Source organism: Plectropomus leopardus, chromosome 16, assembly GCF_026936395.1.
Source record: "Plectropomus leopardus strain MGB_pleo_1.0 chromosome 16, ASM2693639v1, whole genome shotgun sequence".
Taxonomy (NCBI): Eukaryota; Metazoa; Chordata; class Actinopteri; order Perciformes; family Serranidae; genus Plectropomus; species Plectropomus leopardus.
The window spans coordinates 27,314,730-27,329,483 of NC_142191.1; the positions used below are offsets into that span (position 1 = coordinate 27,314,730).

General features: G+C 41.9%; 1 protein-coding gene across 2 annotated transcripts in view; it reads left to right on the plus strand.

Annotated features, from left to right (window-relative positions):
- The window catches only part of LOC121955887 (kinesin-like protein KIF26B), a 30,835-nt gene that overhangs the window by 8,372 nt on the left and 7,709 nt on the right, over window positions 1-14,754 (plus strand). For both annotated transcript variants that reach the window (XM_042503970.2, XM_088089640.1), the window contains exons 6-12: window positions 5,156-5,365; window positions 6,252-6,345; window positions 8,190-8,461; window positions 9,288-9,465; window positions 9,659-9,797; window positions 10,082-10,241; window positions 10,429-13,561. In XM_042503970.2, the coding sequence (XP_042359904.2) occupies window positions 5,156-5,365; window positions 6,252-6,345; window positions 8,190-8,461; window positions 9,288-9,465; window positions 9,659-9,797; window positions 10,082-10,241; window positions 10,429-13,561 (4,186 nt within the window). The remainder of the gene's footprint in view (window positions 1-5,155; window positions 5,366-6,251; window positions 6,346-8,189; window positions 8,462-9,287; window positions 9,466-9,658; window positions 9,798-10,081; window positions 10,242-10,428; window positions 13,562-14,754) is intronic.

Below are 14,754 nucleotides of genomic sequence, written 5' to 3' on the forward strand. Positions count from 1 at the left end.
GTGGACTTTTCATTTTGGCCGTTGTCATCTTGTTTTTTTGGAGCCAGAGGTGACCATATTTGGATGAGAGGCTGGTGCTGTACAGAATTGGGGGTTGATCTGACTGAGAGCCTGAGGACACTATCCGCATTAACATGGGGTCTGTGGGGATTGACTCTGTTTTGAAGCCAGCCTCAAGTAGCAAATTTTGGCACTTGTACAGAGAGCTGTACAGACAACAATGTTAACGCCCAGAGGAAAGGAAAATTCAAAATAAGATCTCTTCTTTGTCCATCCCGTGCCTCCTAGGTATAACTGAGCTCAGTGTAACATCAGTATGAGATTTTGACCATTTTCTGTTTCTCAAATTCGGCTCTTGTGAAACAGCCTTTTTCACACACCCTTGTCCCAGCCCAATCCAAATTTAAGAGTTTAAAATGCTTTTCTTTCCTCTAAATAATCTCCTCTTGACATAACAGTAATATCCAAAAGATAAATTGATTAGCTTATAAGTGAGCCCGTGCAATTCCAGAAATTTGTCTTAATGATTTTTTGCTCCTAATTTCTCAGAAACAGGTTAGAATTTATTAATGTCCAAAAAAGAAGCTCATTAATTTCTGATGAGACAAAGAAAAGACTATAATGAGCGGTAAATTTTTCCCGAGTGTTGCTAAGAGTTGTTACATCCCTACAACTGTCACTAAAAATGTTTTAATACCAAACACAATCCTCAAACTAAAGGTTAATATTTCACGACTAATTGGATCTAGTTTCAATAAAAAATGATGTTTACTTTCTTATAGTTATGCTCAGAAACATAATTTATACATTAATCCTCCATCTTTAATCACAACACAAGCAGTAGCCCTCAGCCATTAGCTGCACGCATGAACATCAGTGCAGCTACAGGGTTCAGAGTTCAATGCACTTGAACTCTTGACTGTGCGGCTCTTTGTAGCACGTCACATTGATCAGCGCAGGACAGTTGCAGGAAAGAAAAACACACCACATGCTCAATAATGGAATGGAAGAAAAGGCACATAACCTGTTTGTCTGCTATGATTTGTGTCATAAAGACATTTTTGTGACATTTACATTATCTAGTGTGCCCTTCACAGTGTACACATACATTTTATATAAGGGACTGGCAGATTATCGGCCTGGCCAATTATTAGGGCCGATATTTGGCATTTTGTCGCTTATCTGTATCAGAGTCTTATTTATTGATTAAAGTTTTGATTAATATTTGCTAAAGGCATTACTTTGGTGTTGGAGTTTGTTTTGTTCCAAATTTTAAATTGCGCCAGAAATAATTTCATTTGAATTATGTGCATTGTGTGCACATTGGTTCCAAATATTGCTTATCAGTATGGGTATTGGCCATAAGAAAACAGGTTGACCGCTATTTTATATCCTAGTATTTACTGATTGAGAAAATATACAGTAGTAATACTGTTTTACCAACATCATCTTAGTTGAAGTGTATCCTGAGACAGCTGTACAAGTACTACCAGAAGACTGACATGAAGATCATGTGTAAAAACAGAACAAAGCTGGATTGGTGGTGTATCTTTGAAAAATATCATTCTTGCCCACAACCACCACCTTGGAAGTGTTTTTACCACCACTGTTGCAGAGTAAAGAGATCACAGCCAATTTGGAGGAGATCCTATATCACGCCTTCTTCTTGATACACTGTAATCTGTTGCTAATGTCTCCATCTTGCTCCTCCCCTCCCCTCCACTCGCCTCCTCTGGGAGAGACTGGGGAGATCAATATGGCTGCCTGCCCTCCCCTCGTCTCAGATAGATGGACTCTTGGGTTTAGTCTAGAGTTACAGATAAGGGCTCAGATAGACCCCGCCGCCAGCCACACCTGCCCGAGCACTCAGCCCCGCTGTGTGCCTCTGCGTGCCAGAATACACATGTGTGTGAGAGCGAAGGAGGACTCTCTCCGCTTGTAAATGGGTCTCCTGAATAATTTAACCCTCATAAATAGAGTTTGACACATGTTCAATAGGGTTAGGGAGCCACTTCTTGCATAAGGTATTAAAATTATGATAAGGGGAGAGGAAAAAAAATCTTCACAGACACTGGAAACTTGCATAGCAGATGGAAAATGGCTTTCAGATATTCAAATTGTCAGCAATGATGATGTCATTGTGGTGTAATGCAGTCCTGGACAATTTCAAGAAAACCGCATTTGTCTGGGTGTCATGGTGCACAGGGCTATTTGCAATTTAGCAGAACTGAATCCTGATTAAGAACCATTTTATAATTGGTTTATGAACCTTAATACAGCTTATTGTCTTTTGTGAGGTAAATGTTGCAGCGTCTTCCTGCAGACTAAGACCTATGAGCCTTGTTAAATGGCTGTCAGTCAGACTCTAACTTAATTTAAGACCTTAAAGCCTCTAAATCTGAAGGCTTCCTGTAGAGAACTGCATTAAGGAATTAATGTCATGACATGCAGAAATATAGCAGGAGGTATGCATCGCCATGTAAGTGCATGTATGGTTTCTGCATGAACTGGATCAACTGACCAAAACACGTCATCAGTGTCAATTTAGCATTAAACAGAATATGGCTCATTTGGTATTTAGACAAATCATTTGATGGTTATGAAGCAAAAGAAGAGCTAGCTGGATAAGTTAAAGGGATAGTCTGGATTTCTGAACATGGGAGCTGCAGATCTACTAATGCCTCAATTAGTAAGTAGTTTGTGTTTTTGTGTGACATAAGTGAATCCAAAACTAGCCCTTTGTCGTGTCAAAGTCACAACAATAACACAAAGTAACTGATCAGGGCAGCTCCTTTGTTCAGCAATGTTAAATCACCGCTTTTCCCAATGGAGTCTGGCTTAGAAGAAAGCAATGACACGACTTCCGTTTTTTGTCAGAAATCACTATCATTAAGATAAAGCAGTGGAAATACTCACAATATAGCATACACTTAAACTGATATTGATTTTTTAAAGTTTTTTTAGGTGGGACTTTTTTTAGATAGCTAAAACGTGTTTTTTGTTGCTGGCCCCCATCCACAGCATTTCTTAGCTTCCATGCTGGATTCCAGCCTGCTTCTCCAAACTGGGGGGCATGCCAATTGAATCTATTATTTGTAATATACTGTCTGTGGATAACAACCCCACTTAAAAAAAATCTGAATTATTCCTTGAAAGGTACAAATTTCAGTTATGTCAGTTGGAGACATTTACAACAAAAAAGTACACCATCTTTGGCTTGCCATCCCAATGCTCAAACCTAATCATTTTTGACAGTTACCTCTTTGTTCTGCCAAGGCTTCCCATTTCCAGCCCAGGTGTCTTGCAACCTACATTGCATAAAATAGTATCTTGGCCTCCCGTGGCTGAGCAGCAGGGGCTCAGAGCTGAACAGCTACATTTGATGCCAGGTGTCTGAGGTAAAAACCCTGTTTTGGTTCACATAAACTTTTCAAAAGCAAGGTATAAAAAGAACTGCAACTAAAAGGCAGTGTGAAGATTTTGTGGCATATATACAGCCTGTACATATGTATGTTTTAGAGTTTTTTCACTCTGTGTGCTCATGATTTCGGGATGCAAAGACTCCATCATGGCTAAAACTCACTGAATTTGATATGAGGATATTTTTGAACCCTGTTGTTTTGAGACACATTCTTTTTTCATAAGTTTGCTACTGGCTTTTTTCATTTTCAAACGTTAAAGTTATATGCATGCCGCTCACATTTTTAGCTAAAGATCACAGGCGTTCTCTGAAATCACTTACATGGTTACACGTTGCCCTGTAAAAGCAGAGCACAGACTGACTCCTTGCATTTGATAAATAATAGAGTTTTCTTCCCAAGGTGTCTCGGGGTAGTCTAAAACGTTTACCCTTTTCCTGTATATATATGTATAGTTTGTATACAGGGTTAAGTGAAATAGAAGTGTACACTCAGCCCATGTAAAAGGCATTTTATCTTTCAGCCTGTATATGCTCACCAGCTAAGTTAGGCCGGGTACACAGTGGACACAGAAGCTCCCCGATGTTAATTGTTGTGCAGCCACCTGTCAGCAGGAGCACATTTCTCTGCTCCAGTCAGCGACTCTTCTTTTCTGCTCCTTTCTAATCACACGGAGAGTTCTGTCCCTGTCTCTCTGTCCGTGCTTGCTTCTGTGTCTGAGTGTGAGTTTCTGTAGGTGTCTGTCTTTGTCTGCTCATCCCTCTACGTCAAGTGTGAACCTGGCGTGAGAATAAGCTTGGTGCACTGGTATGCTAGTAGGCTAGTGGCAGGATAAGTACTGGAAACATAATTTGTTCTACCTGGTGATGCCAAAAAAGTAAAAGGTCTAGCAAAGATGTTCCAATTCATCCCCTGGGAACCATGAAAATGCGTACCGAATTTCTTGGCAATCCTACTGATAGAGTTATGGTTAGGAATGAGTCCTAAAACGCAGAAATGAATTAGCATTTCTGCACTTCCTGTTCCCTCGTCTCAAAGTCAAAGGAATTTTTGAAAAGGTTTTTGGTTTGCTGCCTGAAATAAGGTCTGTAGAAAACATTAGTGGAAGAGACTTTCACTTTTTGTCCTACAACATAATATACCCAACTTGTGAATTTTAAAGCTTTTATGTGTTTTAAAAGTGTTTTTTGCCAACAGTTGGCAGGATGAAACTACAGAATGTAAACATGCCAAAGATGGCTTTACAGCTTCATTTCGGTGGCGACAATAAGTCACGCAATCTTAGTGTAGCTCGTTTATAGTCTAATGTAGCCTTTTACATTTGGCGACTGCATTTATACCACAAAAATCCTAAAAGTGGTGTTCATTTGCAAAGATTATCTTGCTAAATAAAACAGTCAAGTATCATAGATGTTTGTTTGCCACAGAGCTTTTTTCTGCAATGATGCAAAATCCAATGGAAAAGTCCCATAGGCTTTTTGCCAAGGGAACCAGGGTATCAATAACCTAATCTAACCTAATCTACGAAAAAATAGTCATCCCAGCAGCACTTTATAGTTGTCAAGGTATTTCAGACTGAGCCAAAGTGGTTGAACAACAGACAGTCTGACACTGCCATCCCTAGAGCCAGGCCTCTAAAGTATGTTTACCCATCAAGTTTAAAATTTCAGTAGGTATTCAATCATTTATAACATACTGTGCTTTTCAACATGTGATCCATCCCCTTCCGCGTGCAGGTCAAAGTCGTGCTGAGGGTGAGCCCAATGCGGTCAGAAGGCCACGGCCATCCACCTGCTCTCCAGATTGACCCATCCAAGAAAAGAGTCACCATAATGGAACCAGTGAGCAAAAGCCAACAACATGCTACGATGACGCTTGGCAGAGATGGCAAAACTCATCTGAAGACCGTCAACTTCGACGCTGCCTTTCCTCAGGAGTCAAGCCAGGTTGGGTCTTTATCCTGATACTGACTAACATAATTCAAACATGGTTTTAAATAGGGTAGTACCCGACTCAGAGTTATGCCAGGTGAATCAGATTTGGCTGTTCAATATATTCTATGATTTGTTTTGTTTTCCATACAAAGTTTTCAAGTTTCATCGGGCTTCAGTGTGACAACAGCATTCACGTGCCAGCAACTATGAACAACATTTTTTTGCCAATAGTAGATATCAAACAATAGCTAGAGACTGTGCAGTATTTAGTTTCTGTGAGCTGTAAATTCAGTATTTCTAACCAGAAGCTCTCTCCTCCTTCATGCCGCTGCCTGCATGTCTGCAGCTCCTCTTTGTCAAAGGGTAGTGTGAAAGTCTACATTACTCACCCCACAGCAAAATCTGGGGACCAAAATGTCCCAGGAAGAACACTGCATAGAAAAAAAAGACCAAGACTGTTCAACTTGAAGCAATCTAAGTCAACTGCGAGTCTACTGTACAACAGATAATACGAATCTCTGAGTTTCAAGGGGCAGCCCTAGTTTGATATGCTTTTATTTGTGCTTGCATAATATTGATTTATGTTGACAGATACTTTAATAGAGAAATGTTAGTCCCACACATTCTGTTTTCTCAAGTAATAAAAGCATACTTTCCCCCTACGCACCACAGTTAGTTTGCTCTGTGTGTCTGATGACCTGAAAACTGATAGGGCATGGATAGCCACCACAATTACACACTCCATCAATTATCTTCAACCTTCTCCAGGCTCTGCTTACAGTATTTGAGCCCAAGGGAATCTACAGAATCAGTATGCATCTTTCGTTTCATTGGATGTACTATTTCAGTGCAGAGATGAATCATAAGATGCTCGCTGTCCTTTGTTCTCCCTGGCCAGGCCGAGGTGTGTGCAGGCGTCTTGGCTGATGTCATCCGCTGTGTGCTCAGCGGCAGCGATGGATGTGTTCTGGGTTTGGGATGTGCTGATGTGGGTGAGTAATCGGTCGCTGTGAGAGGGCACGGGTTAAAATCTTAAGACGAGAGTGGGACGCTTTTATCTGTGCTAAGGGGCCATCCAGCTCCCCCTCCTCCTGCTTCTCTGTCCCACTCTGGCTATCATTCACTCGTCCTTTATCACTTAAACTCCCTGTCTCCGTGTTCTCTCTTACCTATCTCGATACACATGTCCGGCCTCCTCGTTCTTTTGCCGTCTGTCTTTTACTCCATTTGTCTTTTCTGTCTTGCTGCCATTTCAACTCTTGCATTCATCTTTTACCTGTTACTTTGTAAATAAAAGCCTGTTCATTAATTATACAACATATGTGCTTTTTCAGAGGCTTCCCATTTTGCCTAATAGACATGTCACAATATTGCACAGAAAGACACAAATATTTTATTTTATTTTGCTGTAGTGCTGAGCTCAGAGGGGACTGTAAACAAAATGGACTGTAATACGTTGCTATTAGAGAGATGGAACCCTGCACTTAGCATCGGTGAAGGGGTTTAATAGATTTGCAGTGCGCACACACACACACACACACACACACACACACACACACACACACACACACACACACACACACACACACACACACACACACACACACATACGCACACACACATGCGTATACACACACAGGGTAAGGACAGGGTCTCCTTGGAGCTGCTTTTTCACATGACGCCACTCTCCGTAAATCTGATTGAATTAGTTGGCCAATAGAAACTACATGTGGCCCACAGCCAGAGGATATCAATCTCCTCCACAGAATACTATTCTCTCTGAATAACGGCAGGCAGCTTGGCCTTTAATTGGAGTAAACCAATTCTCTTATCCTCATTCAATTAGAGTTGGGCTAAGACAAGATATGGTAAAACAGGCCCATAACTCAATACCAATGTGGGGCAAAAGTGCACTCGGAGATACAGTATGGCACCAGTCCATGAAAAAAATCGGAATCTTTTTTTTTTTACGGGTGCGTTTCTGTAAATCCGCTCCATCTTTGTTTGTGCATTTTTCTGTATTGTGTCTTCTGATTTGTGTAAGCTAGAGCACTTTAGTTATTATGTACATTGATTTATCTTAGCATGAATTTGCTGCATGTGCTATATTGCCCCATACATATGTGTTCATCTAGAAGTGTAGCATGTGTGTGTGTATTTATGTGTGCATACCCAATTTTCCATGCACTGGAGTCCTTGTCATTGCAACTATTGAAACAAATAAAAAACAACTACAGTCTCCAGCCACACTAGCATGAGGTTGTTCTTAGGCACAGTGGCATTTTGAGCTAAATGCTAATATCTGCATGAACAGCTAACATGCTAACATTTGCCAATTAGCTCAACATACTGCTGAGTTGGGACATGTCATTAGTTTTGCAGATATTGATAGTGCTAGATCAGAGATGAAAGTCCCTACAATTCAGCCTCATGGGACCATGAATATCTGTAGTGCACATTTTGGTAATCCATCCAAAGTAAGTCAAAATATTTTGCTCTGAATCACAAAAAGTCAACCTCATGGTAATGCAAAATGAATAGTCACTGGATGAGAGTAATAAGGATTCACTCTCTGAATATCCCCATGAATATCTTTACAGAATTTCGTGGCAATCCATCCAGTATTTGTTGAGATATTTCAGTCTGGACCAAACCAAAGGTGGAAAAATCAACTGACAGACATTGAATGTCATACATAAATTATATAAAATTGTGGTTCTCAAAGTGTACATTGTATATGTGTTGATGGGGTGCCCATGTGTTTAAAGACTTGCGCACGTACTATACTGTATGTCTGTTGGTATGTAATGTAACATACATATGTTGTCTGCCCCAGGCTCCTGGTCCAGCATGGTGGGGAGTGGTGAGAGCATTGAGAAGCTCGGGGTGGTTCCCTGTGCCATCTCCTGGCTGTACAGCGCCATTGAGCGGCGGAGGGAGAAGACCTGGACTGATCTGACAGTATCGGTGTCTGCTATAGAGCTCTGCTGTGGAGAAGAGGACACGCTGAGGGATCTGCTGGGGGAGGTTGTCCCCTCATTAGGCAGTGTCCAGGACAGCCCAAAAGCCCATATTAAACTCCAGGAGGACCCCGTCTATGGGATACAGGTAGAAGGAAAAATGGGGCTTGTTGAATAAACTGCTGCATCTCTCTCGCTCTAAGCACAAGCACACACACTCACCCAAATGGTTGTTGTAATGAGCCTTTAGAGCCAAATTAAATTCTTATGATGATGTACAGTCTAAATACAGTCTACAGTCTTTGGAAACAAATAAAAGACTGTCGCAGATCTGGAAACCAGAGAGCCAAGGCTGCATTTTTTGTTGCTGACAAGTGACCATTTCTTGGCTGGGTTTTACTGGCAATGAATCAAAGGTTTTAATTCTTCACACACAAACAAGTGTTATTTTACAGTTGTCTTAGCAGCTCTGAACAAGAACAAAGGACCATAATACTAGAAAACCTGTCAGGTTATTTTCATTGTGGATAAAGCAAATTAATGACTTGTTCATTTTTCAGTAGGAGGTGTCAGTGATATAACAGATACTTTTATAGATATCTTGTTCGGGACATTACATTTTAGGCTTTGTCCTCTAGATGTATTTGGAATTATGTTAACATGTATTTAGATAGTTAGTCAGGATAATAATCTACACTGTATGTGTGAAAATGATTAGATGGCATCAAAAATTACATCTGATTGCATTATGATAGTGCAGCCGTCTCCACCCTCGCACTATTTTCCTATTGTAAGCCAGCTCCTCTCTAGTGTAGATGTGCATTTCTTAATGGATTACTAGAAACATGAAATATATTATATTAATGGAACTGTATTCCAAACATTCCCAAATGGCAGATATTTTAAGAATATTTAAAGTAATTTATTTGATGATTCCTATGAGATTCAATGACTGTCCTGTTTCCTCCCTTCAGCTACGTAACCACAATCGGGTGAAGGCCCCCACTGCTGAGCGGGCAGCCTCCCTCTTGGACGCGGCAATTGCAGCACGTCGACACAATGACTTCATAACATACCTGTCCCACAGCTCCATAATGTTCTTCACTCTCCACATCCAGCCCCCACGAACAGAAAGCAGCACCACTGGCAAAGGTTGTAATGAATTATTCAATTACAGCTTGTCCCTGGCGAATTCAGTGTTTCCACATGAATCATTTTCCATGGCTATCCCTAAATTCAATACTGATTTAATGCAGTTGAATATTTATCTTATAATTCACATTTTCTTTAAAACTTGCTTAACTTTTTTTGCATTTACACCCATCTCTCTGACTTCCATCCTTAGGTTCACGCGGTGCCACTAAGTTGACCATGATAGATGTGTGTAGTGGTATAAGGGGTATGAGCAAGAACAAACCTCCATATTCTGAGCTGGGCCCTGTTGTCTTGTCTCTACTAAGTGGACATAAAACCATCCCCAACAAGTAAGAGTATTACTCCAAAATATTGGTGTAAACATGCTGGCATGCAGTGCTGCAGAGTGAACTGCATTAATATTTATACAGTGAGCTAAAGTTGATTCTTGCTTTTGGTCTTTTAACTTTGTTTCCAAAAATAGTCCGATTTTTTTTGCTTGCAAACCTATTTTATACCAGCTTAAAACAAAGAGGCTACAATAACAACAACACGGAAATTAGTAAATTGATAGATTAAAATGACTGAAACATCCTTTCATTAATGTCTGAACATTTGCACTGTTTTTGCATAGGGGCAGTAAGTTGACTATGCTCCTTCGAGAGGCCTTGGGCCACGTGAACTGTCATACCACAGTGATCGCTCAGGTTGATGATTCATTGGCACATCTTCAAGAGACCCTATCCACCATCCAGCTGGCTTCTCGCATTCGCAGGACACAGAAGAGAACAAAGGTACCGCACATATACTGTAACATTTTTCTACCAATTCACCACCTTTTAATGGCGTCAGTGTTGGTGTTCATTTTATGAAGGAAGTGAGAGTGAGTAGTTCCAGTGCACACCAATGATTAATTAGATGATTTGTGTGTTGAATAGTCCAGGTCTAGAACTAACTCCAGAATTTATCTTTGTCCAACAGCAGTCCTCTTCATGTTCTCCTTGTGGAAGGAGTTTGAATAAAGAGAAGAGAGAGCCTCCATCTTTTTCCCTGCGGGCGTTCCACTCCACTGATGAGGTAGATGTCGATGTCCCTCGTTTCCGTTTGCGTGGAGAACTGGATGAGCGCTCCAGCAGTGACCAGTCCTGTGACACAGTCATCCAAATAGACTCGGATGGCTTGGTCCAGTCCAAAGGAGCCTCAAGACTGGCACAACCTGAATTTGTGCCCATCATACCCTCTTTGCATCCTAACAAGGCTGACATGGATGACCCAGAGTTTAGTGCTCTGCTCCAAGAGCTTCTGAGAATTCCTCAGCTGCAAGGAGAGAAGAAGAACGAGGAAACTGTCCAAGGGAATACTGAAGTGCTGAAAACAGACGTCAAGAAGCCAGGGAAGGACTGTCTTAAATGTGACACATTTGCTGAACTTCAAGAGCGCTTGGGGTGTATTGATGGGCGTGAGGCAACAATTGATGTGCTCCGGTCTACCTTAAAAGGCCGTTCTGTTAACAATGTCCCAGCCAAATCACAACCTCAAAAAGAAACAGGGAAACAGACAGACCCCGGATCAACTGAGAAGCCACAGACATTTTTAAATCAGGGGTTAGGCTGCAGTCAGACCTCTGTTGCAGAAAAGCAAACAGATGGTGCCTTCCCTGGAGACAGTTTTCAGAGAGAGGATTCAGGCCTGTATGACTGTGAGGAGTGCAGTGGAACCAGTTCCAGCGAAGAACTGCTAAATCAAACTCTCAGTCGTAACATGACCTGTCGACCCGATCAACCTAAAAATGCAACCCTTAAGTCAGAAAATAACCTCAGTTCTCAGGATTTTGATGTGGATGCTCAGGGCATGAATGCCACCAATTCCCTTGCACTTAAGCCTACAGGTAAACAGGAGTGTCCTGATGCTGCTGATTGGTTCAAACCAGACAAAAGGACCTCACCGGTTGGCAAGAGCTCCCCCATATCTCCTTCGTCCTCCTGCTCCTCTTCAAACTCCATGGCTAACAGTGTTATACTTGGTGATGTCTTACCTAATCGCCCTGCAGAGGACATTAAGGAAATGAAAGCCACTATCACAGTAACTGTTCAACAGCCATTGGACCAAAAAGGTCAAGATGAACTTGTCTTCTCAATGGTGGAGGAGGTGACCATCAGTGGAGCACTGGACAGAGGGAGGACAGGTGGAAACATTATTTGTATCAGAGACACCGCCCAATCACAGGCACATGTGCAAGGCTCTGCCAGTTCTCAACCAATCAGGATAATTAGCAATGTCAGTGAAGAAACTGGAGCCACAGGTTCCTCTTATACAAACAAAAGCTCGGCAGTTCAGTCTGTAGTCACAGAGGCTAGCACTGACAAGCCCCAGCATCAATTCAGAAGGGAAAAGAGGTTCTTACCTTCATTTATAAACCCCATGTTGATAAATACAGATGTGGATTGTGAATTGGATGGTGCAAAAGAAAGTCCCCATGGCACTTTTAAAGGAGTCAGGTCGCCGTCTGAGCTCCGACAGAATAATGCCAAATGTCCAGAAGACAGAGAGGCTCTTGAGAAGAGGAGTGGGGCTTTTGTTTCTGAGACAAATCCCAAAAAGTCTAACAAAGTAAACTCACCCTTTAGCCAAAGTTCTTATGGCCCAATGGTCTTGAAAGACTCAGCTTTCTGTTATGAAACTGCAGAAAATAAAATGTGTGGAAAGAGACAGAGACATTCAGACAAGACTAGAGAAAGGGAGCATGTTTATTCCACTAACACTCCAAAGGGCTCAGAGGGGGGGGGGATCAGTTCCAGACGTGTTGGGAATACCCCCAAGAGAATTGGTATTTCACCTGGTTGCCAGGAAACCGCCCCTGCTACCTTTAAAACAGGTAGTCTGCCTAGAGGCTGGCAACATGCCAACCACCAGGACAGTTACCATGGCACTAACATGGCAGACAACCACAGAGACCCAAGGGGGGTGACATCATCCACCCCGTGTAGCCCAAGAGTAACTCTAGAGAGGCGGCATGGCAGACAGCACTCTCCTGGGAACCACAGCCTCCATGTCTCTTCTCCTCGGAAATATGGATCCGAGTATAAACAGCATGCTAGTAGTGCTCCCAGAAAGGATGTTGAATCTTTGTTTGAGATGCCCAATCCAAGAATGAAACACATTAATATGAGTGGAAGGCCAAAGTCGCCCGTTGAGGACAGTAGCAGGCTTTTCAATGCCAAACTGGAGCAGCTGGCTACTAGAACTAACTCCCTTGGGAGAATTCCAAGAGACTTCCCAGCCCTGGACAGAGGCAGTAGTAACACCTCCGTCAGCTCGAAGGGGAGCTCCAAGGGAAGTATTGAAGGGGCTTGTAAGGGAGGTTATAAAGGAAATAATGAGGGTGATTGTACCTTGCCAAGGGCTAGCAGGAGCCCCAGGAAGAATCCTCGGACTGACCAGAGCCATCACTTCTTTATTTCTGAAAAACCTGCAACTCAGTCTGCTAGGCATACCCATTCCAAGCTCTCTGCTGTGGGGAAACTTAAGATGGCTAGCCCCAAAGTCCGTCGACTGTCTGCTCCCAGCATCAAGAACCTCAGTCTTCCCCACAAAGGCCTGCAACAGTCCCTCAACCGCAGCGCCAGTCTTTCTCCAGATAGTAAAACCGTTAGCTTTGAGAGGACATCGTCCTTTATGTCCTCTTCCCCTCCAAGATCTTTTTACTCCATTAGTCGGACTCCGAGCCAGAGCTCCACATGCTCATCCACAAAATCTGCCATCCAGGGATTTGTCAATGGCCGGTTCTCAGACCTCCTTAAGGAAAGGGCCTCCAGCCCTACAGCAGGAGGACTGGACCAAATGACTGCAATTCCCTCACCATACAGTCAGGTGACTGCTCCTCGCACCCCTGATCACCTGAGTGGGCATGCAAGTGACACCACCAGTGTGTTGAGTGGAGATTTGCCACCAGCTATGGGGAAGACATCGCTGAATTTCTCAAACAGGAACAGTATGGTGAGCAGTGGATATGACAGCATGGTGAGGGACAGTGAAGCCACAGGCAGCGACAGAAGCAGCTCTCTTCTCAGTGTTGCTCGAAGCACCCGGTCATCTCGGAGGAGAGGCAACACAGGTAAAACCTCCAGGAATTGGACTGTTATGAACTGAGCCGGATGACTTTCTCTTCTGGAAAGATCAGAATCTCATCCAAGTGTTGAGTGCTCATGTGTTGTTGGTGTTAGATGGTAGTGTTGCAAGTGTAGTCTGAAAGTCTAAACCTAGCATGTTGAGCATCTTACCTGTCAGTGAACATTTTAGATTAAGTCATACATTTTCCTTGTTTTTAAAGGATGGCCCAAAATCAAAAAAGTACATTTTTTTCTCTTACCCGTAGTACTATTTATCAATCTAGATTGTTTTGGTGTACGTTGCCGAGTGTTGGAGATGTTGGCCATAGAGATGTCTGCCTTCTCTCCACCTCTCCACCATAAAGGAACTAGATGGCACTTGACTTGTGGTGCTCAAAACACCAGAAAAAAAGCCAAAAAAACAAAACATTTGGAAAACTCAACAGCAGTGTTCTTTCCAGAAATCATGACCTGGTTCCTTCTGTGCTGTGATTTGTTTGACGAGTGTGTTTTGTAAAAAAAAAATGGTTCCTACATGAAACTGCTCACAACAAAGTCTGAAGTCTGACAATTATCTTGAGTAACTGGGTCATGATTTCTGGAAAGAGATATTGCTGTTGAGTTTTTCAAATGTATTTTTTTGGCACTTTGAGCACCACAAGCCGAATGCCATCTAGTTACATTATATTGAAGAGAAGGGGATAACTTGCACCAAAACAGTCTAGTTTGATAAATAACGCTACAGGTATGAGGGAAAATATGTACTTTGAGTGTGAACTGTCCCTTTGAAGCAACCTTATTTCTATTAATTTTAGTAAAGTATGATTCCTAGCTGGTGGATATTATAATGTATGCCATGTATTTATTTTATTTTTGTCAGTAGTTTATGATTGTTGCATGGTAATGCTGTTAAGTGCAAACGTTTATAATCTGATGTTTTGAAACTGCATTCCAACTAAATGCAAAAGTAAAATTGTCATTAAAGTGCTGAACCACATGTCATTTGAAATAATCTAATAGTAAAACCTATGGAAACTTCGGTCCAGTTTAGTAAAACTTCTTGCAATAATCTGCAATTTAATTTCTTCTCTACAAATGATATAGAATATGTTATTTCTAAACCATTAACCACACAATATTTATGAATCATAGCTTCATCATCATATCATTTGGTTTGTAATCTGACCGCATAACGTAT